The following is a 24,838-nucleotide window of genomic DNA, read 5'->3' as shown; positions in this document are numbered from 1 at the left end:
CACAGATGACATTTTCTTTTTTACGAACTTTAGACTTTCCATGACTTTGGTAGAGGTTAATATTTGTCATATCTGTCTAGAAGTTTTTTTTAGGCTCATTTCTATACTTTTCGGAAAATTCCAGCTATTCTGTGCACCTCTGCCTATAGTTTCCCATAGTCACATTTTTTTTTTCAGGTACAATCAACATACATTGCAGTGAAGCCTGTTGAATGTGACAGTTGTCACCTAGTTTGTAATGTGCATTACCCGTACCTACAGGATTAAAGGGGAATAGTATTGACTAAACCATCATGATTTTTCACTCAAACAAGCAACAAGACATGTTCAGGACTGGATGGCCTTGGAGAGCTGAGCTCGACTGGCTTTAAGTCAAGTTGCTTTAAGCATTATTCAGTACTTGTTTCCCCCTGCTCAACACGGCTGAATTAGGTAACCCATAATCCTTCACTTACTCTCTGTTTGCAAGACAGCCAGAGGGCCTAAAAGGCTAACATGTTCTAAAACGAGATGAGAGGGCTGTTTGGTCTGGTCTCGCTGTGTCTGTCTGTTAGACTGAGTGCAGTAGACCCACACGGCCATCCTGTGTTGTACTTGGCTGGCCCACTGCTAACTGTCAGCGCAGTATCTCCTTTCACTGACGAATGTGAAGTTTCCAGACCTTTCCCAAAGCTTTCATTCCCTTGTTCCAGCGCCTCATCTTGTGCAATGGTGGAGAAAACAAGAGTGCCTCCGCTTGCCCGCCGTAGCCTCCCTCATGAGGGTGCCATTGTAGAGACCAACCTCGAGACTAAATTTAAAAGTTTCCCTCCTAAGGGGGTTTCGGTGAAAGAGATGCAGACAAAACAGTATGCAGGAATGATAGATGAAAAACACAAGAAATGCGGTGGGAGAGAAAAAGCAACAAACAGAGAAAAGGAGATGGAGGAAGCATAATCCTCTGAACACGTGAATATCAGGCCAGTAGGGGTTTGGCGGCGCGTGTGAAACGGAGATAAAATCGATTAGCTTGTCTACTGACCCAGTGAGCAGTGAGGCCCCCCCCCCCCCCATTGCCCCGGTCCCGCCACAGCCCTGACAAAGACGTCCCGGGCCTCAGCCCCCAGGGGTCCCTTCTGGATACTGAGGTGAACAAAGTGGTGCCCTCCTGTCAAACGAAAGCCCTCAGGCTCCAGCAAAACAACAAACTCTGCTGCAATGCTTCACTGCTCCCTGATTCCACAGGAGACAGAAAAGATGTAGTTGACTGCTGAAAGAGGATACTGCGAGTCCGAAATAGGACCCAAGTCACTCAACATTCATTTGGTTCATGTTTCGAACATTGTATGTAGCTAAATAAGGTAATTCAAACATTCGAAACGCCCCTCAGTATGATGCAGGGCACCTCGGCCGTTGTAAACTACAACCGCCACAACGATGCTAAAGTTCCAGTCCTAACCACAGCAAAACTGAACAGTATTATCTTTGCAAAGGTAGGATTGTGATACAGATCTTATCATGTTGTGTAGCTGTACCTAATTAAGTGGTCAATTGTGTTATCCACCATGAAATCAAATTTGTACAGTATACTAGCAAAGAATGTAGCATTTGTTTTTTTAATGAAGAGGAAAAAGCTGATACAAAGCAATAAGATAGATAAATAGATAGATAGATAGATAGATAGATAGATAGATAGATAGATAGATAGATAGATAGATAGATAGGTAGATAGATAGATAGATAGATAGATAGATAGATAGATAGATAGATAGATAGATAGATAGATAGATAGATAGATAGATAGATAGATAGATAGATAGATAGATAGATAGATAGATAGATAGATAGATTTATACACAGATGGATATTACTTTGAAGCGGATTGGGGAAAATATCTGAGGTAACTGACTCAACTGTGGCAACATGTGTCAGTCATTATCAGGTACTGAAAGTTTTCCACCTGTTGACAGGAGCTGAAACCTCTCGCTAGGGTTTTATCGCCTTGTTTTCCTCAAGATTTCCTCTGTGAGATCACTGGGTGAGGAGCACCTCTTTGATTTCTGGCTCACGTAGTGCATCTGACCCCTCGGGTCACAGAGTGGAAAGAAGTGGATGTGTCACCACTACGCTTCTCTCCTTGTTAAAATAATATTTCTATGGTACTTTTAGGATGCTAACGCTAATCAAAACAGGACATCCTGAGGAGGGCCCTGCTCAACAGCAGCTTTATGTTTTTGTGTTTGTGGAAGAGCGACAATCCCAGGAAGCTGTGAAAAGGCTTCATCAAAGCTCTGAGTGGGGGGCCCGGGCTGCAGGATCGCTGGAATGCGGTGTAGAAAGGAATCTCTACTGTCCTATTGTTCCCTTGTTTCCTCGGTCTCATCACATGCTGGCACATCCAGTTCACTTACAGGTAAGAAGCGCTAATCAGCCTTGCATTCCTTTCTACAGCCACATTCTTTCCTCTGCTGTGACCTCGGATGACCAATAACACTTTTTGCATGAACACGGAGCTACGCCCGCATCATCAAAAGAGACCCCATAAGGACAAGAACTTGGGTCTCCTTTTTCGAAATCAAGGGATTTGTGGGAAACGGAGCGTGGTGACCATCGCTTGTGCGTGACCCACCCGTGGGAAGGTGACAATTGCAAGATTTGTTTCAATAGAAACAGAAAGCCTATACATTCAACAAAGAATGTGACCCAAAGGACAAAAATCGATTTTCATCTTCTTCTTCTTCTTCTTGGTATGTGACTGTTTCCAGAATTAACAAAAAAGACAAGCTTGATTTGAGAACTGGCTTAATGTGTCCACATTTTGATATTTTCACAAATTGTGTAAGAGCGAGTGATAACTGAGTGATAACCTTTGACAAATCAACGGATTGTACCGCTTCAAAGCCCAACAGACAGCTGCCAAAAAGTGCTATGTACAGTATAGGGGTGTCAAACTCAATTTTGTTGCGGGCCACATTGTAGTTGTGGTTTCCCTCAGAGGGCCATTATGATTGTGAATCCGCATCCTACCTATAATCACGTCATATTAGTACTTTTGAAATCAGAAGTCAGTAAAAATTGTTCAAATATTGTACAGTTTATTTTAAAAGGGGCATTGGTAACAGAGAAAAATGCGATATCTCAACGTTATAAAGGCAATTTGCAATTTTGGTATTTTAGGAAGAAACATGAAGTCGACATACATGATTTTGTTTTCGCGGGCCACAAAAAATTATGCGGCGGGCCGGATCTGGCCCCCTGGCCTTGAGTTTAACACCTGTGGTATTGATGAATATTTTGATCCCATATTCTTGATGGTATCAAAAGTATGCATATTGTCCTTCACTGAACTTCCAATAGTGGGGTGTGTGGAGTGATCTCATTCCTTGGCCTGGAAGTGGAAATGCACCTGAGAACTGAAGTGGACCCTCTTGAGTTAATTGCTGCTGAACATGGAAGTTGAAATTGAGTAACAACATGCTTCCGAAGTCACACGAAACTTCAAGAGTTCAAACAGCTGCAAATGATGAGACCTCTGCTTACATTTAGCAACCATCAAAGGATTAACTCTGGACATGTTTTTTTTTTTTTTTTTTTTTTTTTTGCAACAAACATTTTTGATGAATGGAAAAAAGGCAATAATTATCTCAGTCCGTGGACATTATTGTTCACACATGGCCATTGAAGTAAATATATTATGCTTCTTTTTGCTATGTAAAACAGTCCCCACGCTCCCAAAGATGTTTTGGACCTGATTGCGTCAATAAGTATTAAGAATTATAGTAAAATTTAAATATTATTTTTCGGACATTAGCCGGGTCTCGTGCGAGTGCGAGACCGTTCAACCCACCCCACACACAGCTGGGCCAATGGCGAGTACAGATTCTGATACCGCGACGACTAGCGGCATAGCTAGGGGAATGAACGAGGCAAGCGGCTTCTACTTGCAGAAGAGGAGCCCAGAGTGGGTAATAAAAAGAGAATCCATAAAGACAATAAAAAGCATTTTCACTCACGGGGCCATCCATCCATCCAAACAACGATTTCCTAAATCACTTTTTCCTCATTACGGTCGAGGGTTGCCAGTCATTTTGTCGTGAACTCCAATTTCACTTTACATAAAAGCACGTTTGTACAAATAAAGGCCTTCCGCCATCTACAATTGAGTGAATAAACAACCCAACCCCAGATAGACAGCATTTCCCACTGTCACTATGACTGAATTTAGTATTTCGGTGAGTGCCAGACAGCCGCTATCACATCCCATCAGGTGCATGCATGCGCTGCAGCCCAGCCTCAATGTCATCAAGAAGGCCCGAGCTTTGATCAAGTCTCCTCCCCTCATCGCTCCTGTCTTGTTGGGATCAGGGGTCACTGCTTAATGAGTTTGGTGAGTAGACTGGGCATGTCGCGACTGAAAAGTGTAGAGTAATCACACAAACACACGGGCGTGCACACTGCAGTCAACTACTAATATGACAGCACATGCCGATGCCCGATTTGGTGCCTCTTAATCAAAGCCAACTATCTCCCGCTCCCACTCTTCAGCCACTCGCTCACTTACTTATTTTAGGCTTCAGGCCAGGGGGATCTACTCAGGGAGATCCCCGAGTTGCGCTGGAACATGTTGTTATCACCATGTAGGTAAAGTAATTGTTGGACAATTCCTGTTTATAGGAATGTTCCCTTTCCAGTTGAATAATGAGCAAATGGCCCATTCTTTCTGTCAACTCTCAATAAAAGGAATGAAATACTTGGCAAGGTCCACTGGCAAACGCGTGCTACTTAAGTAAACAAACACAACAAGACTAATATTTTACTAAGTCAGTATAGGCATCCGAAATCTAATCACATGATATTGTTTCTGCTAAATACACTTGTTAGGGCCACAGTACAGTCTATAAGCAACACGCAAGAGTGTAATACAAGAGAGGTGACAATAAAAAAACGAATAAATGAATGGATTTATCTGTGCTACTCTGGAAAATGTCAATTTGATCTTGGTAAATATGAAGTATGTCAACACAACAAACTCGAACAGGGTTGGGCAAGTTAAATGACTGTAGTTAACTTAAAAGACTGTGCCCTTCACCAACTATATGACAAAAATGCCATTTTGAATAAGGACAAATACTGTATGTGCATGTCTGCTTTGTTATTGAACCGATGTACATCACATTATACGAATAGATTTTAGGGTTTAAAGCAAACAAAAAGTCACATACTGTTTTTTTCCCTCCAGTGCAAACGGCTCTCGTCCATAAAAATTATCCTTCAAAGATAACCGACCCAAAACAAAAACACTTGGTGATGGTTTATCACCGTTTATTCAAGAATTTTTTGTGTTTAAAAAATTGAAATTTTATTTTTTCATTGCAATTATAATGGGTGTCAAATATCCACGGATTTTCATAATTTGTGCTCCAGCCCAGTCCCTCATGTCCCTAAATGTTAATATGTTTAGCTATAAGCTCACCGAGTCGAGGTTTGTGCAATTAGACAATTATATCTTATGATATACTGTAATGGCAAAAACATACATATTACTGTATTGCCATCATAAACCCAGTAAAAAGTCATCTCAATATTTATGCTTCCTCTTCATGTCATGTCAGAACCTATCCTTAACTCTTCTTCAATCGATTCATGTAAAAAAAATTATTAAACAAGTCAAGGAGTGATAACTTCATACTACCTCATAAATGGACTTGGCAGACTGCAACATCAGCAGTCTGTTGATATTTGAAATCCCCAAACAGATGTGAGATGACGGGAGAACATTTGAAATCAGCAAAAATGACATTTGTCTCACAGAAATTTGTGATGAGAAAATGCTTATGCCTCAAGTGTTTGATGACTGCACTGTAAACTTATCTTTACTGCCGATAATGACTTCAGCCTTGGCAGCGTATTGGGCTAGACTGGGAGTGCAGACAGACTGCAAGCTTTTGTATGGACTCCCTATCTTTAACTCTGCGACCTTTAGGAGGGACACAAAAGCATAATTGTCTCTCTTTTTTTATTTAGAAGGAGTTAAGGCTCACTCATTGTTCTATGCTGGTACAATTTCCCAATGATAAACACAACAGTGGTTCCCAGGCTTGACATGTTGCTGCATAACACCCTTCCCACTAAGCACCCCCCCCCCCCCTAGTGTTCCCACACTGCCTTGTCTGGGTTGTTGAAACCTATCCCCCCAAAACAATAACAAAAACACACCACTTTAACATACAGACTAATGCAGTTGATAGATATAGCATATGATATAACTATGGGCAATTGCCTTTTCACCTGAAAGCAAGACTACCAAGAGGGCCTAACGGTGCCCTTACAGTTGACGAGGATGAGGACCTCTGTTCAAACGGGACACCATTGCAAAAAAAAAAAAAAGAATATACCCTTACCCTTCCCTGTTGATACACCGGAATGACTCATTAACATCAGATATTTTGTTTCTGAAAGAGGGAATGAGAACGAAACCCAGCGGACATGGGATATGTGCTAGACATAATGCAGTGGAACTCCAGTTTACGAACGAACAATTCAGTTGATGAATTGAAAAAACAAAAAAAAGAATAATTATCTCGAGTTATGCACTAGCAATCGTCTCAGACCTTTTTTTTTTTTTTTTGCCCAGATTGAACATCATTGGCTCTGTGCTTCGGCTATGTTCGTTTTGTTTTTTTGCCTAAAATGGCCACCATATCCCACAATACAATGCAAAAGCTGCGCTGCATTGTGGGAGGTGGTGGCCATTAAGGGAAAGCAGTAACCACAGTGAACGTAAACATGACTGTACCGGAAAAGGCTAAAACACAGTGATTTGCAAACAAATGCATTATTATTATTATCATTATTTTAATTATTATTATGATGATTATTATTATAATAACAGTCACCGATGCACTTTTAGCCATTTACTTCATGGTACAAAGAGTACAAATACAAAATGAAAATACTTCCAAGGAGCAGGCGCTCACACTGAACTAACCGAGTGGTCAACAGCCAACCCGACTCACTCCAGATCCTGACAAGACTCACTAAGCCACGCCCCTTAAAGCCACATTTCATCACACATATACAATCGGGGGACAGGAACCGGGCAAGACTGCGAATAGCAACATTTGCGGAAAATTGATGTCCATTATAATTTCACTGAAATATATATATAAATATATATATATATATACATATATAAAAAAAAAAATGAAAAGGTTTTTTATATTTTTTTATATTTTTATATTTTTTACTAAAAAAAAAAAAAGGAACAAAATAAAAAAAAATGAGGTGCTGAATGACAACAGTACTACAGTGTTTGTTTTTTGTTTGTGTGTGTAGTGTGTGCATGTGTGTGTGACTTTCAGCTTAATGACACGATTATTCTAGTCTTAAGTTTATTTCCTTACATTCACGTGTTTTATTATAGTTTTACATTAGTATTTTACAAACCTGTGCTAGCTTTCATTATTTAAAACAATGTCTTGCAGTCATTTTAATTCACTGACACGGGAAAATCGATTTAATAAACGAGTAAATTGAGTTACGAGCTTGGTCAAGGAACAAATTAAACTTGCAAGTCAAGGTACCGCTGTAGTACAAACACTGACGCTTCTATAGCTTTCTATCATTGAAGGAGAGGCCTTGCAGTGGCGGTTCTAGACCAGTTTTACAGGGGGTCGGGGGGGGACAGGCTGCACTTCGTGAGAGGGGCACAAACACACACACAGAAATGCACATTGTCTAAATTGATTTATTCATGGTATTCATTCATTGTATTAGTTACCGGTAATTGTTTTTTGTTTTGTTTTTGTTTTTGGGGGGGGGGGGGGGTTCAGTATTCTTTCATTGTTTTCGAAAGCTTAACCAGGGACTAATCAAGTCAACACGTGATACGCCCTGTGCAATGTAAGACAAGAGTTACTTCAGGACTGCATAGTAACTGCATGGGGGGGCGCAGGCACAGTGGGCACTGGTCCGTCCCCCCCGCCGCCCCAGAACCGCCACTGATACCATAGCTGTGGTAAGTAGCGAGGAAAGAACGCTTAAAAAAAAATAAGTTTGAGCCATTTACTGCATGCCTTATTATTCTGCATATATTAACTTTAAAATAACGATCATAATGGAATATGTAGGACTCAGTGATTGTTGAGCGGCCATTTTCTGGAGCAGTTACAGAACCATAATCATTTGGAACTTTTGACACCAAGCCGAACACATACACACGAGCACACACGCTTTGGGACAGCGAGGCCTGTTAAATGGGCTCTTATTTCACTTCCGCTCCCCCTCACCTTTTAAACGGACCCATCTATTAACCATTTTAATGAGCGAGATGCACGGCTCATTACACCAGGCGAGCGGGGACGAGGCACTTATGTGAGCCTCTCAGCAGCCAACATTCCCCCCCACCCCAAAAAAAAGACATGACCATCACTTCATCGAATGAAATGTCCACATACCTGAAGATGTGTTGAAACACATCAATCTAATTTGAGCTGCCACTTGTTGCCATTAATTTACGTTAATCGACACACGGTATGACCAAAAGACCCATCCTTCATTAACATGCAGGGGGATTTGTTGGCACTCAAACATGGGAAGTCGAGCTTTAAAAAGGTCGCCATCAGCAAGCTCTTTTCTCCTATCTCCCCTGGCCCCCAATTCGCCGCGGGTGTGCGGCCTCCAGCTCCGGACTATATTTAATTGGAAACCAGAGGCGTGTTTTTGTGGCGCACCGCATTGCATGTGGACGCGCGCACTCATCAGTTCGCCTTCCATCAATCTCTCTTTACGTTTACCACCTCCTCTGTTAAACACCCGAGCATACGTGGCCGTTTGAACACACACTGAACGCATTTAGCAGCAAGAGCGCTTATGAGGGGTCTGGGAATTTAAATATTCACTGTTGACACTGGGCAAAAGCTGACTATAGGGGCCACTGTGGGCCCGCTCCTCTGGGGATGCACACCATTCTCACACGTGATTCCACAGGATGTAAATCTCCTTAATGAGTCCTTTTCAAAATCAAGCGTACGTTTCCCAACAGTGTTCGTGGTTGAAAGCACGGAGTCATTTCTTTCTGACGCACACACTGCGAGTGTGTGTATATATTATTTTGTATTAATGTTTGATGTTAAAACATATGCAAGGGATGCTGCAAAAGGAAGTTGCTGTCATATACACAGAAGATGGGAAGGGGCATTTTTTTTTTTAACGTGTTGATTTAATTGATTGCATTAAGTTAAAAAAAGATTTAAAAAATACTGTTGCATAAATTAACTTCTCATTATTTGCACTTTAATGTCCACATTCGTTTTAGACACGTTTATCGCAAATGTGGGCATATATATTTTTTCGGAAAAAAATAAAAACAAGTTGAGATCATTGACTTTCCCCCCACGTGACAAAATATCAATTTTCAAATGTTAACATTTATTAAAGTTGTGGCCGGGAGAATGTAGTCAAATATATATCATATATAATAGATTTGAACAGCTTTATTGTGGGGGAAACAAATCAATGGTGAAGCAGCTCAATATAATCCGTCTCCCTGCATCAATTCTTATAGCAATTTTTTTTGTGAGTAATTAATAGATTTCATGTCAAGAAAGGCCTATTTCATTTGATCAAATTCAGCATTGGGATGTATCGAATTCTTATCAGCGCACGACGTCAACGGTAAGCACATGCGCGCAACTCCAGACATTAAAACCACCAAGTTTGGCATTCGACTTCGATTTGTCCCAATATTTTTTAACATTCAACATTACTCACTGAATAAAAGACCTCCAAGTTTGACATGCGCGGTCACAAACGAGACCCTCCGCAGCGCGCGCGCACACACACACAAACGCAAAAAAAAAAAGATGAAATCTTGATATCTTGCTCCTTTCTGCCGGTTTCCCCGTCGCGCGTCTTGCAGCCCACAGCAGCGCACCAATCAGTCTGCCCACGCACGGGGGGGATTTTTCACCTCCCGTGGGTTACGCGAGAGCGCCCACTACATGCAAGCGTGCACGTCCACGACTTGCAAAGTTCCTCCATCGCTTCTCGCTCAACTTTTTTTTTTTTGATCCCCCGTTATGTTTCATCGTGCGATCATCTCCATTTCTCTGATGATTTCGTAAGAGTTCCGAACAGTCTCTCGCAAGTGAAATTAAAACAGCGGTTGATCGGATGACATGTTTTAAAAGTAGGAAGGAAAAAAAAGGGATGTTGCACCTACTTGTGGCCAGTTTCCGTGCCCTGCCTTTGGACCTCATGGTGCCAGTCTCTCGGCGTGGGTTTGTTTGGATTTTTTTTCTCGGATCCTCTTTTCTCCCTCCCCCCCCCCCCCCCCCCCCCCCCCTCCACCCCACCCCCCCTACGCTTTTTTTTTTTTTTCCTCGAGGTTTCTCAATCCCAAACGCGCTATCTCTCCAGCATTGTCAATCCGGACACCTTCGCACATGCGCACAAGCCTCCGTGCTGCACGTGCCCGACAAAGTTTTTGGGGCGATTGATCATTTTGGGAGATGAACCTGAAGCGGTGAAGATGCACATCGCGGATGGTTTGTGTCACCCCACTCCCCCCCCGCAGCCCACCGAGCGAGAGTTTTGCACGCTGTAAAAAATGTCACCTTGTTGCTCCTGTTTTGAGGTTTACTTAATTTAACACACCGGACAGTCCGTCATTTCTAAAATGTCAAGTTTTCCCTCAAAAGAGAAAGAATCCTTACAATAATTCCGTTAGATTTAAAAAATATATATGTGTTATTATTTAACAGTAAAACCACTGCGGCCATTCATTGTAAAATCTCAAAAGTCACATTAATCACTCTTCATTGAAATTACAACGTATGGTTTAGTTATTAAAAGATTGCACACGTTTAATTGTGCTATAATATCGAGCCGGACAACTGGCCTCCAGGAGAGCACCCCCCTTTTTTTTTTTGTGCTGGAAATTATATTGTAAAGTGGCCATCATTAATCCCAATTTGAGACGCTTCGGTTGCTGTACTGTAACATTTTATCTTTAGGTAATTTATGAAGGTGGTTTCACTTGAGTTCACACAGGAAGAAGAATAGCTCAATCAAATAAAAACATTTTACATTTTTATTTTTTTTTTATCCTGAAGGCCATTACATTACAAGCTCGCTTTAGTGTGCACTAAACGCAAATTTGCATTTCAGTCGAGCTACTTGAGTGCAAAATTCCGCTCCATAGATCCACGCTGCACACATTCATTTGTTATCAATAGGATCATTTTATGATGATAATAATAATAATAATAATAATACTGATAATTTTGATGTCCATTTAATTTGGACATTTGGTCTGCTGTTTTTTTATCGCCTCGTGTAACGCATTTAATGCGGATAGGTTTTTAGCCTCACTCTTTCAGTGATGTTTTCTTCATTGATCTTTATTAAATTATTATGATTTTTAGCATTAATAGGAGAATCTATAAACATCAATTGTGTCTCTGTGAATAAACTAATTGATGGCTGTCCTTTTCGTCCTTTGAAATTAGTTTTTTTTGGTGTTTCTTTCTTATGATAAGCGGTCCAGAAAATGGATGGATGCTATTGTCTTTATATGTTAATACGCGTTGGAAAATCGCCTCCTCTTTTCCAAAGTGTACGAAATTAATTGGAATCATGTGTCAAGTCACACAGCGTATTATTATTGTTGGAAACGAACACAGTCAAGTTTGGCAGATTTTGACAATAACTTCTCCTAAGAGCAATTTTACGGAAGAAATTATATTCGTTTTGTGTGAGACATCCCCTAAATTATTATTTGCATGCATTATTCATTTAAAAAAAATAGCTTTAGGAGGGCCCATTGCTGATCATATCAACAGTATCTTGGCTGGTACATGCGCAGTTTCAATATGCATTTACATATAGTATTTCATATTATGATGCAGAGGAAACTTTTGTAATTATAATATAAACCAACAGAGGGGGCTGTTGCGGAAGCAGCGTGTAAGTTTTCAATAATATTTCATCGTTGCAGAATGTTGAACCTGTACAAGACGCCGTTGGCGAAATGCTTAAGACTATACTTCCCTCTAGCGTCCGTTTTGTGTACTGTTTGAGGTTGACTGGCTGATGATGATGATGAGCGAGGTTCTGGTAAAGGGCCTTCTATGCAAAAAAAAATCAATATACAGAAGAGGAAGCGCATATGTAAAAAAAACGTGACATACTTATACTTATGTACATAAGTAAAATGTACAATTAACCGCTTGTAGACCATCAATTTAAAAATCGGTATGCAGGTATGTGACGAATGAACCTTGATGAAGTGCTTACTGGTGCCCCTTTAACCAACTCCCATCAATCTATCTGATGATCCTGTTGCATCAGCTCTGTGATCTCAGAGACGCCAAGACAAGAGATCGATAAGACAGTCGATCGGCTTTTATTTACCTTCGTTTCCTGTAACAGCGCAAAGCAAAATCCGAGTTAAATTCCCGGTTGTGGGGCAGTTAATGGTACTTACAAATTGATGAGATACTTCCCTGCAAAAGAAGGCCCGGGATGTCACGTCATCAGTGTTTTGATTAAATACATCGAGGGGTGCTCAAAACAACGTCTTGATGAAGCCATGGTTTGCATGAGAACACAAAAGTCGTTTTCACCTTTTGAGGGATACAATGGTGGTCTCTTGCTATGGATACAAATGATAGCACGGAAATATTCGATGAGACTTTGCTTGTCCCAGTGACACTCGTGTGGGTTGATGAAGTCCGTGACGAGGAGGGAAAAAAGATCCTGTTCAAACACATTGCGCCTTTCGGCTTCCTCAATGTCACAAGCCAGCATTGCTATAGCTCACTCCCTGGTCCTTTTATTGTACCTCTTTTTGCCCTACAAATAAGCACACGACTTTGCATCTTATTATCACACCTCATTAGCGGATCATGTTGCATTCACACCAAGAGTCCCACTTACGTAGTTGTGGCGACAGGACCAGTCTGGATGCTGTTGGGCGTGAAGTTTCCTCTCTTCCTCAGCTTGCTCATAATACTTGGCCTTCTCTTTATCAGGCAGCAAATGCCACTGCGTTCAAGTATTACATTTAGAATGACGCATGCAAAAAATGTCTACACAGGGATATTTTCTGCACATGAGATCTGAGAATTTCCTATTTGGTTACAAGGATATTATAAAATAGGAACACATTTTTCTGCGAGGTAAAATTGCCAGCACAGAGGATGTTTTTACTCATCTTGTATACTTCATTAATCACAAAGGTAGAATTGTCTTTACACTCTGAAGAGAGGACCTACGGACATTTCTACAATTGGACCCGATTCAAGAATTTTCCCTCCCTTGTGACCGAAAGTCAGCAAAGGCCCAATTGTCACATGTCACTAAAAAGATCCTGAGGGATTATCCTGTGGTGTGGGATATTAAGATGTTTCCTCCCCAATGTGCTCAGAAATCAGTTGTGGCAGACAGGTAGTAGGTTCGACAAGTGAATTGGCCTCAACTCCACACGTTCAGTGTTGTCAGTGGCGGTTCTAGTGGGGCTCAGGGGGGCAGTGCCCCCATAAAGACTGTGCTCGACCTCCCCTGTGCCCCAAGTTGATTTGGGACTGGTCTTGTTTGGCAAAATTTTCAATGAGCCCCACCATTGAGGAATGAATTTTGTAGATTTGAATGTACAAACCTATAGTTGTTCCATGACTGGTCTTGTCTACAATTGGTCTAGAACCACCACTGCATTGAGTCAAATGCGGCCTTCCAGTCCTCCAGCCAGGTCCTTAACCCCCCCCCCCCCCCCACCCCTACCCCCAAACTTGTTTAGCAATGTGTGAGCAGTTACCATCTTTCCTAAGGTTTCATTTATAACGGCAATATTCGTTGAGGCAGACTTGGCCTTGACTGCTTGCCGATGTTCCTTCGAGAACAACATGAAGGCATTTAGAGGCTTCTTGACATATGTTTGCTCTGTTAAATGGTCTTCCACTTTTTTAGTTTTCCTCCTGAAACAGAAGTAAGAGTGTGGAATGCAGCAGACATGTAATGCACTGAGGAGACAAATTTTAGACAAAGGAAAAATGGTAAAACCTCAATGATCAAACATGTAAAACAAAGTTAACAAATAACTGTCCAGAATGGGGGGGGGGGGGGAAAGAAGCTTGTATTACAAAATTTATTTATCACGTTATTTATTTATTTAAAATTTATTTAGCATGTTATTTGCTACTGCTGACTGAAAAAAAAATGGTCTTACTTGATCTTGGGAATGTTGGCAGGAGGGGGAGCAGCAATGTTAGATGGCGCTGTAACTTTGTACAAAAGCTCGCCATTCCTAAACAAAGAGACATACATCCACACTGAAGATTGAACATGTGTCTACATTTGCAGGGACTATTTCAAAAACTGGTGTGTACTTACAGTAATCCAACAGGACGCATGTTCATGCCATTGGGCAGCATCACCTCTGGTACAAAGTTAGTCTGAATGTATAACAGATAAGGCAACTGTTTAACTGCAAATCATTTGTATTTGATAGTATTTCTTGTATAAATATTATTAAACAAAAATATGTTCGTTTAAATAATACCTGATGTGTTCTCCTAATATAGTGTCAAAATGTCAAAATTTTGTTGCAAAGTTGTGACCCACTTCCATAGGACTTTAATAGGACTCTGAAAACGTACAGTATATTATCACCTTAAATACCGTTTCAAATGAATTTGCTGTACTGCCAAAGGCATATTACTTGCCATGATGTCCGCCAGTCAGAGGCTGAGCTGCGCTGTATTTGTCGACAGAGTAAACTAATGGCTAGAGAACAAGGATGTAACGTTTCTTCTCACTTTCTCATATATTCCGTGCAGAAACTTAATAGGTCTCTGTACTGTACTGACAAAAATCAAACTAGATCGTAATTATTTTTCATTGACGTTACGATTATTATGAGGGGGGTCCTTGGTGGTCCCTTCACTGTACCCAAAATAAATTTGAGAACAGGTCTACAGTGTGTAGCTGAGCCAGCAGAAGAAAGAAAGGAACTTTCCCACCACTGTTTTTGCAAACAAATGTATTGGACAATGCACATCAACCAAGTGTCTTATCTATTCCTGCATTGCAATTTGGAGAATGTGTCACGCAGCAATTAACTATTTTAAATCATGTATGTGTTGTGGCTGATTACTAACTAGAAAGTCACAGTTTTAAAAGGAAGTATTTAATCGGAGTACATTACGCACGGCAGGTGTCAAACAAAAATGACACTCAGCTGGTTTGCTGTTTGCAATCACTGCTGCATGCATCTATGATCTCTGCAGTGCGGACACGATACTCGTGTCACGATAATCAATGTCTTTTGGCTTACCTGGCCATTGATATGGGAAAGTGTCTCAATGCTCTGGGGCAGCGGCTGGAGATTCATTGGTACAAAGTGCATGCTGGGAACAGCCATCACAGGAGTTGGCTGCATGTAACTGTTTTGTATGGGAACAAAGCCATTATAGCCCCTCTGCTGGCTGCTTACCGCCTGAGGGTTGGTGTTGTACCTTGGCCCATCAGGTCGTGAAGGTTGAGCAGCATTTTGAGGAAGACATTTTGATGTAAAACTAGCCATTTCCATATCCCTGCAAAAACCAAACACACACTCCCTTGATAAATGGTCCTTCGTTTATTAGGAGTTTGGATTGCCTTGGTCACACAATTCTCTCCACTTTTCACTTCTGACATGTCACACATTTATTACAGCTTAGCCTTCTTTGAGTTGACCTGTGAAGAATTGGCCGCTTGGGTACTTGGGCAAGATCACGAGGAACCCTCTTCATATTTGTACCAGTAATTTTAAATGGGGTGGTGGTGGTCTGGTGAAACAATTAAATATGTGGAATGCATGGTGTGGGTCATTGTCTTGTCTGAAGAAGATAAGAAATCCTTGTCTCCACCTTCACTCTATGTGTAATAATTTTGAGACTGGCTCTGTTTTAGAAATATCAGACATGGTCTTTTCGTTTTCCTTAAAGGTTTCTGTAGCGCCACCATAGACCAGAGACGTTGCACGTACTTTCACATTTTTCAGAAAAGTATTTGCCCGCCACGAGGCAGCATCTGCGAGAGTCTTTACTGTAGACCATTTGTGCCGACGATACCACATTTAGACCAATCGAAAACATAACAGAGTATTTTCAAATGCAACAGAAACATTCTTTTTTATTTACAATGCCTCAAAAAGTAAACACTAGTGACACTGAAATGAACAAGCGCAGTACACAAATGCACAGCCATTGAACACTTGATCTATACATTGTAGACTGCATACATTGAAGACTACATAAGTAGTCCACGTCTAAGGCAGGCAGGAGACTTTTAAGGCATCCATTGTGACTCTGTAATAATGTTTTTGTTTTTAAATTCTGACCACTTTAGTTTTTTTCCTCTCTTGAAATGTCATAACCCCAAACATTCACGCCAGGGGCAACTGCCTCCTTGGTCCACCCTCCACACACGAACGAAGGCAGTCATCTGTTGAAAATGTGTGACCCTCTCCTTAGTAATACCATTGAGAAGTACATCCTTTTGAGGCCTTTTATTGTCTTTGAACTGTGCCTTTTGTAAAATCCTATCAAATCAGCTGAACCTTTACCAGCAACAAAAACAAAGGCTTTCAGTTTTTGTTTTGCAATTAAAATCACACACAAACAAAAAAACTGCTACAGACGTGACTGTGTAATAACAGAGTGAACTTGGGTGATATATGTATAGCAGTAACTTTACTTTTACTTTGATAGATTGTAGCAAGGCGGCACGGTTTTCATTTTCTCAATTGAATACAAGCAATGAATAATCAGTGATTGTAAAATGTATGAGGATTCTTAGAAGTACTTACTCATGTAGTTCTCAATGTAGGTTTTGTAGGTTACTTAAATTGTTGGATGAGCTTGCCCTTCTTTGCTTCCAAATCCATTTGCTGCTGGGAATTTTCTTGCTGAGACTGACTCTAGAAAGCCTACTACTACTCACTGATATGAACACTGTCTAAAGACCTCCGTCAAAGACTTCAAAGAAGTGATGGCCTTTCGTGTGTGATCTTGCTGTACTTTGAGACATCATGCACATGATGCTACAATTCTTTATATAAGTATGATGTGCTACTTTCAAATTTTCGGGGGCTTGGGCTCAAAAGGTTCCTTGCAGCTGTAACCTGGGGTTGAATTTATTTTAAAAGTAAATCTCAGCTATCACTGTCGTTCAGACTCTGAGGGAGACATATTGTGATTTAACATACTTCTCTGGTGACTTCATTAAAGGTTTCTGACACTGGTCAAAACACACAAAGGCTAAAGGATTACATCAATCTTATTATCCACCTTGCTTAAAAGGAGTTGGTTTTGGCGTGTCCTTGTTCACACAGATCTTTATATGGAATGAATGAATATGCAAGCAACTTAAACAGCCCTGAGTCTGAAGAGCAGAGTCACAAGGAAACGTTTTTGGAGCAGGTAGGTTGACTGTTTTGGCATGAAGAGTCTGATCCAATGTACACCCCCTGAAGACACCTCCATCCATTGCGGCCAGCATCAACATACACAATTTTGCACTCCGCATCACTAGGACCAACAAAAAACTGAAGTTGTGCTTATAATTGAAGAAAACACACCCTGATTTCTTTGGTCGTTTGATGTTCACATGTATACCGTTCAAAGTGTCGATGCAGTTGGGACAATTCCAACGTGAATGGAACTGTTCCGCAACTGCACGCCATTCATTCTGAGTCCTTGGGGCACTAAAAACCCATCCATCCATCCATTGTCTGAGCCACTTCTCCTCACTAGGGTCACGGGCGTGCTGGAGCCTATCCCAGCTATCATCGGGCAGGAGGCGGGGTACACCCTGAACTGGTTGCTAGCCAATCGCAGGGCACATACAAACAAACAACCATCCGCACTCACATTTACACCTATGGGCAATTTAGAGTCTCCAATTAATGCATGTTTTTGGGATGTGGGAGGAAACCGGAGTGCCCGGAGAAAACCCACGCAGGCACGGGGAGAACATGCAAACTCCACACAGGCGGGGCCGGGGATTGAACCCGGTTCCTCAGAACTGTGAGGCTGACGCTCTAACCAGTCGTCCACCGTGCCGCCGGCACTAAGAGAAAATATAAACATACTAATGCAACTTCAAAGACACCGTTGGATTGATCTTCCTCTAGCAGTCTTCCCTTCCAAGCTTTATTTGAAAACATCAGAGAGTATAATTCTGACTCAAAAGATGCAAAAAGATTGAACAGAGCCGTAGCGGAGTTTGTATGTCTTGATCAGGTGCCAGCTATACTTTTGAGAAACCTGGATTCCAGCATCTTGTGTATCAGTTGGACAAAAGATAAAAGCTTAAATGATAAAAAGAAGACCTTGAAGTTGCCTGAGCAAAAGTTAATTCATGGCAAGCTTACACAATGGAACTCCACCTTTGCAATGGTGGACATCTTTTTTACAAAGTAAAAAGCCATCTGTGCTGTTTTGACTGAAAACCGTAGTGGCACCTGATGCCCAGAGACACAGCCATGGCCACTCTACAAACTGTTAGAGAGGTCTTTGGCCCCCTCAGCAGTTTCACAGATGCATTAAGTGGTGAGAAGGACCCCGAATTGTCTTCTGTGTTGCCCCTGAATTGGAAAACATTTTCATGTCTGACAGTGAAGGTGGAAGAGAGCGGTCTTTCACATGACGTGAAAGGAAAAAAAAGAAATGACTTCACAGCAAGATTTTGAAGCATATTGGAAACTGTGAGTGTTGGAAAATGTCCTTAACATTGCAACCGTCTTGGACCAAAGTATAAAGAACAGTTTTGTCACCATGGAGGAAGACGTAAAGGCAATACCCTCTACAAACTGGTGAAGTACCACCACAGCCAGAGAAGCAGCATCAGAAAGATCAGGGTTGGGCAACAAGAAGGGGGGGAAAAAAAAACAGACTTGAAAACCATGTTGTCAGATGCGCTAAAATGAATATATTTGTAATTAGAAACTCAAAACAAGTTTACTGATCTCTGTGGTAAAAGAGTAGGGGAAAAAGTGTTCAAAACTATCCTGACAGAAAGAGAAGCTGCTACTACTCTGTCATATGTGACCCAACACCAGACATCTCCCACACAGAAGAGATGTACACCAAGATGTAAAAAGGGGTGTTTGGAAGGTAAGAAGAAGACATTATTGATCCCACAGGAGGGAAATTCGTGGTTACAGCAGCGAGCAGTAAACATGACTCATGCAGTTTTTCTTATAGATGGACAGCCCCACTGATGAGAGGGATTCCTCTGAATTAATCAGCCTTCTAAGGTTAGATAGAGTATGAACTAACTCGGACCTCCACTGAGTCCGGCGAGGAGGAAGGGACAATCCTAGAAAAACAGATGTCTTATGATGCAGCAAGGAGGATTCAGTCAGAAAACCGATGCAGTAGATAAGCACAGGGGCAAGTGCACTATTTGTATAGCGACAATCACTAGAACTTATGAGAAAAAAGAAAAAAGATGTTGCTGTATCATCTGTGACCATAAAACCTTGGAGAAGACAGATAATGAGTTTGGGACAAAAGGCATTATTTCATCTACTGTGGCCAATTGAACTTAAATATGGAAAGGTATTTGAAAAGAAAACCTCCAAATCAAAGATATTGCCTATTCTTCCAGCTTTCTATCAGAATCAAAAGAAGGGCCGTTTTGGAACAGCAATGCAACAAAAGGAGACTTTAGGCACAATTGCAACAATAGAGTCCTGGTAAAGGGTAAAGGGCAACTTTTATGAAACATGAAAGCAACCAAACTCTGCCCATGTCCCCTGTTAGATTAATTTTGATAACAGGTCTGCGGAAGAATAACAGTTTGTAGCTGCAGAGAACTATGTGAGGACGATGACAACACAAAAATAAAAATAAAATTCAATTAAAAAAAATGGAGGAAACGGTCTAAAATGTTGGTGCCAGTCTGCTTCCAATGGCATTTTATACAGAACCATGTGTAGATGTCATCAACAAGAGAGCTGTCAGGGCTGCTGTTTCAGCACCCTGAGTCCAGCCCGTGTGTCTGTGTGTGTGCGTGTGTGTGTGTGCGTGCGTGTGTGTGTGTATGCATGTGTGTGTGTCATGAGTGCTTTGCAGGGTTGACGTGTTGGAGTCTAGCAGCTGCACCTTGTCATCCTAATTATACCTGACTGCACTTAAGACGCTCTGGGACTCCAACTCGTCGCCAGACTATCAACGTCGAGTTCGTAGTCTACCCACCTTGCCGATCTTTTTGCTTCCTGAAGACCTCATGAGTTACCTCTACCTAATTCTTGTTCTTTGTCCCCAGTCTGCCATCTGCCCTTGCTCCTTGCAAACCAGTGCTCACCTCTTGCGGCCCACCGAGAACACGGACTCCTACCCTGCCAGACTGGTCCTCGTTGGAACCCTGCCAATCCCGAATTTAGTTCTCGGAGTTCCTTTTGTTCGCTTCCAAGCTGCAATAAACCTTTATTCACAAACTCACCTCCCTGTCCTCTCTGCATCTGGGTCCAACAAACAACCTTTTGGAGCAACACGACCAATCCCTCACCCTGCTGATTCAAAAGGTATGTGACTTCTCACAAGCTCTCACATCCCTCCAAAATCAATTTGCCTCACTCCCACCTTGCGCACAGCCGCCTGCTGCAGCATCCACTGCTCCCACTGCCCCCCTCACCCATGCGTGAACTGTATGTACCCGCACCAGCCCCTTACGACGGAAATCTAGGGTCTTGTCTCGCCTTTTCGGTCCAGTGTTGTCTTCAAGTTCCAATCGTGCTTGGCTTGCCTTGGCTGAGGCTCCATAATCCCATCATCGACTGGACCGTGCCCAAGATCACCTCATGGAGCAATTTCTGTCATGAGAACTGCTTGCGATCAGCTGCGGTGCCCCCAAGTGGCCGAAGTCTGAGTAAATCCCCTGACCTATCAGGTGTCCCCTCAATTTACCATGACCTAGCTCCAGTATTCAGCAAAGACCATGCCACCTCTCTACCCCCACACGGGCGTTACCATTGCGCTATTGAACTACAGCCTGGTGCACCGCTACCTAGCAGCCGTCTTTTTAACATCTCTCGTCCAGAGCGGGAGGACATGGAGACCTATATCAGCGAGTCATTGGCCACAGGTATTATCCGGCCCTCCTCTTCACCGGTGGGGGCAGGCTTTTTTTGTCCACAAAAAAGACAAGACCCTCTGTCCATGTGTGGACGATTGTGGCCTTAATAACATCACCATTAAGAATAAGTACCCCTTGCCCCTGATTGACTCTGCCTTTTCCCCGCTTCACGGGGCAACAGTTTTCACCAAGTTGGATCTGCGCCAAGCCTACCATCTTGTCCACATTTGGGAGGGAGACGAGTGGAAGACAGCATTTAACACCCATAAAGGGCACTATGAGTACCTCGTAATGCCTTTCGGCCTGACCAATGCCCCTGCTGTCTTCCAGGCAATGACGTCCTGCGTGACATGATCAGAAAATGTGTTTTTGTGTACCTGGATGACATCCTGGTTTTCTCCCGTTACGTCGCAGATCACAAATGACATGTTTGACAAGTACTTCAGAACAAGCTCTTTGTTAAAGCAGAAAAGTGTGAGTTCCATGTTCCAAAGACCACCTTTTTGGGTTACGTCATTGCTGAGGGGCAGCTTCAAATGGATCCAGCCAAGGTAGCTGCAGTCACTGACTGGCCAACGTCATCCACAAGAAAGGTGCTGCAGCGATTCCTTGGCTTCGCCAACTTCTACCGGCGGTTCATGAAGAACTACAGTCGGGTGGCAGCACCCGTCACTGCACTCACATCAACCCTAGCGTCCTTCCAATGGTCTGAAAAGGCCGACATGGCCGTCTGTGAGCTAAATAAACTTTTTTCCTCAGCTCCTATCCTCGATCATCCGGATCCACAGAGGCAGTTCATAGTTGAGGTCGATGCATCAGAGGCGGGGGTTGATGCGGTGCTGTCTCAGCGATCCCAGACTGATGGTAAGGTCCACCCTTGTGCCTTATTTTCTCGCAAGTTCTCTCAGGCGGAGAAAAATTATGGGATCGGAGACCGGGAGCTCTTGGCGGTGAAGATGGTGTTGGAGGAATCGGCATTTCCTGGAAGGCGCCGAACACCCATTCATCATGTGGTACACTCTGAACTGGTTGCCAGATATTAAAATATATATTAAATATACAAATATATTGTTAAAATGACTCAAAACTCAAAGTGTAGGAGTTGCGACTTGACTCTGGACTTGCCTGTCTCGATTTGGGACTTGACTCGGTACTTGAGGGCAAAGACTTGAGGCTTACTTGTGACTTGCAAAGCAATGACTTGGTCCCACCTCTGGTACATGGTATATGAACTAGAGGCTGACATTTTCAGGATGACCATGGGTCTCATGGGATTCCCGCAGGATAAGAGTAACCTTCACTATTAACGTCATTGGGCAGGAACAGGAGCTGAAGTCACCGAGAGCAGGAAATATGACAACCAAACACATCCTCTCCACTGGGAGAGGAAACTGTTATTTGAACTCAAATAAGAATTTCCAATGGGGAATTGGAGGGAGTGATACTATTTTTTGTTAGTTTTTTTCACACTCTTTCGGGATTGGGAGGGATTAGGATTATTTCTCTTGGAGTGGAAGGGAGCGGGAGTCAAAATACACTCCCGTGTCAGTCTAAAAAATACACCTCTGTCTCTCCCAGTACTGATTAGGGGTTATCTTTTTTTTAAATGAAATATTTACTTGTTAGACTCATAATAAACAATTTTGCGTATGTTCTCTTCCGTGTTTACTGGACTTTTAAATCAAAAGTGAAGACAAAAAAAACATTTAAAAAATGAGGGCATACTGCGACTGTCCAGGATAAACAGCATAGAAAATGAATGAATATAAAGAAATTAATCTAGAAACTATGAGAATAAGTTATTTAATGAGGTGTCACTACAATTGCAAGCCTTTACTCATACAAAAATAAAACTTTGTTTTTCTACAATTTGTAACTGTTGTCACTGTACATCAAATAACAGGCTACGATTAAACAGAAAAAAATAATTACTTCACAAGAATACATATTTGTTGGTTGGGTGGGGAGTGATACAGCCGAGGTTAAATTGTACATTTATGGGGGGGTTTTTTGTTCCAAAGAGAACTGTTCGGTTGTTGAATTCACTGACAAAGAAGCAGAGCTTTCTTCGTCGTCACTCTCTGCCTGTCCTGTTTCCTCCTGAAGTTCAGATGTCGATGTTGCTGTAGAAATCAAAATGCTACTTTTTTAGGCAACACATTTCACATAAAAAAATAAAAAAATACTGTGCATGTAATTCATACACAAACACACAGAAAGAATTCGTTTTTATCGTATACATACAGAAACAGGCTAACAATGGCTTAATAGATAATCAATACCAAAACATGTCCTAGTTGATAACAGCTGACACATTTATATTGCATTTCCATACATAGGGGTTATTTTATTGTACAGAATAACTCCACTGCATGCAATGTATCTGCTATAGAAGTCTTCCAAGAAGTGTTTTAAGTTAATGTGGCACAAGCTGGTATGACAAGGTGGGCGGGAGTTTTAAATTGTTTCAAATTGCATCGGGCTCTAGATGTTGGCATGGCAGCTGAATATAAAAGGTTTATTAGGTAATAAAATGAGGTTAAAAAAAGCTTCTTTCAGCATTGATCTCTGTTAGTAAAATGCAGAGGTGGGCAGGAATGTGCTACATTTACTCTGTTACATTTACTCGAGTAACATTTTGGATAAATTGTACTTGTCAGAATAATTTTAATGAAGCATACTTTTGACCTTCACTCAAGTATTTATGTTAAGAAGAAACTGTACTGTTACTCTGTTACAATACTCTACATACCGTACACTACTTTCATTTAGCAATAATTGCGTGCATGCACGATCTATGTTTAGACATTCATTTTCGACTTCCGGATTGGGGGCCCTTGCTCCAATCCACCGTGATTATCACAGTTACATTTGACTCAAATTCACCAATCAAACGGCACGAGAAAGTCTCATTTCCAGACACAACTACTTCTATTGGGTTTCGCAGGCCAATCAAAATGAGTTGTGATAGCAGCGTGCGCCTTGTGTTTACATTACAGACTACGAAAAACAACAGCTTTAACATGCAGCATAGTTTTATCAGTACTCAAACATGGATATTTCAGCCCACTTCTAACGTTAAAAAGCATCTTGCGTTAATTTGCAGATGTTTTTGCGGTTTTGGCTGTGCTTATGGCAACATGAGCCCTACTTCATGGTCACAAGTACAGTAACTGTAAAATAATTTTTGTGGATAACGCAAATACTGTTTCTGGAAGGCCCTATGCATGTGTTGTTGTTCCACTTGAAAATTGAAATGGTGGCAGGTGTGTGTGGACTCCCATTGAACATGAGTTTGAATGTGATCTGTTATTTCCGAACACAGCCACATGCCAGAGGGAGTGCATCCTTGTGCAACCAAATTTCTTCATTTATTTTGTTTAAACTTTATTTAACCAAGTAAAACACCAATTAAAACAGAACATCTCTTTTGCAATGGTGACCTGGCCCAGAAGGCCAAAATTTATGTTTATGGCCTATAAGTGATTTTCATTCATGTATTGCAATTACAACTTTAGCGCTGTGTTAGTCCAAGTCAGTGATAAGACCACAGTGCGTTCCAACTTTCCCACAAAGTCAGGTAATGTAAGCGTTGTAGGAACAGAACTCCCATCATAAACCGAGGACCCTCTGTAGATATTGTAAATTGTAGCAGCTGTTTATGTTGTGGTTTTGCACTACAGCTCACCACTATTCTGGTCTAATATTGTGCACTTCTCTCTGCTTTTTAAAAGCT

General features: G+C 41.7%; 3 protein-coding genes across 11 annotated transcripts in view; all 3 read right to left on the bottom strand.

Annotated features, from left to right (window-relative positions):
- The window catches only part of mecom (MDS1 and EVI1 complex locus), a 143,430-nt gene extending 133,151 nt beyond the window's left edge, over window positions 1-10,279 (bottom strand). For all 8 annotated transcript variants that reach the window (XM_061781378.1, XM_061781382.1, XM_061781379.1 and 5 more), the window contains exon 1: window positions 10,202-10,279. In XM_061781378.1, the coding sequence (XP_061637362.1) occupies window positions 10,202-10,238 (37 nt within the window). In that variant the 5' untranslated portion in view covers window positions 10,239-10,279. The remainder of the gene's footprint in view (window positions 1-10,201) is intronic.
- tp53i13 (tumor protein p53 inducible protein 13) overlaps window positions 1-24,838 on the bottom strand; it is a 400,199-nt gene that overhangs the window by 108,933 nt on the left and 266,428 nt on the right. The gene's annotated exons all lie outside the window — the stretch shown is intronic.
- Window positions 12,299-16,962, bottom strand: LOC133482357 (transcription factor 7-like 1-C). 2 transcript variants are annotated; one of them, XM_061782416.1, is made up of 8 exons: window positions 16,829-16,962; window positions 15,495-15,572; window positions 15,314-15,422; window positions 14,371-14,432; window positions 14,207-14,284; window positions 13,796-13,955; window positions 12,919-13,026; window positions 12,301-12,834 (listed from the first exon to the last, which is right to left on the bottom strand). In XM_061782416.1, exons 2-8 carry the CDS (start codon window positions 15,566-15,568, stop codon window positions 12,799-12,801), a joined length of 627 nt encoding a protein of 208 aa, XP_061638400.1. In that variant the 5' UTR covers window positions 15,569-15,572; window positions 16,829-16,962; the 3' UTR covers window positions 12,301-12,798. The 2 variants fall into 2 exon arrangements, with proteins under 2 accessions (XP_061638399.1, XP_061638400.1); XM_061782415.1 differs by having other exon boundaries at window positions 12,299-12,834; window positions 15,314-15,572.

This window comes from Phyllopteryx taeniolatus, chromosome 8 (assembly GCF_024500385.1).
Source record: "Phyllopteryx taeniolatus isolate TA_2022b chromosome 8, UOR_Ptae_1.2, whole genome shotgun sequence".
Classification (NCBI taxonomy): Eukaryota; Metazoa; Chordata; class Actinopteri; order Syngnathiformes; family Syngnathidae; genus Phyllopteryx; species Phyllopteryx taeniolatus.
Note: the sequence above shows the minus strand (reverse complement) of the source record. Positions and strands in the feature narration are given on the sequence as shown.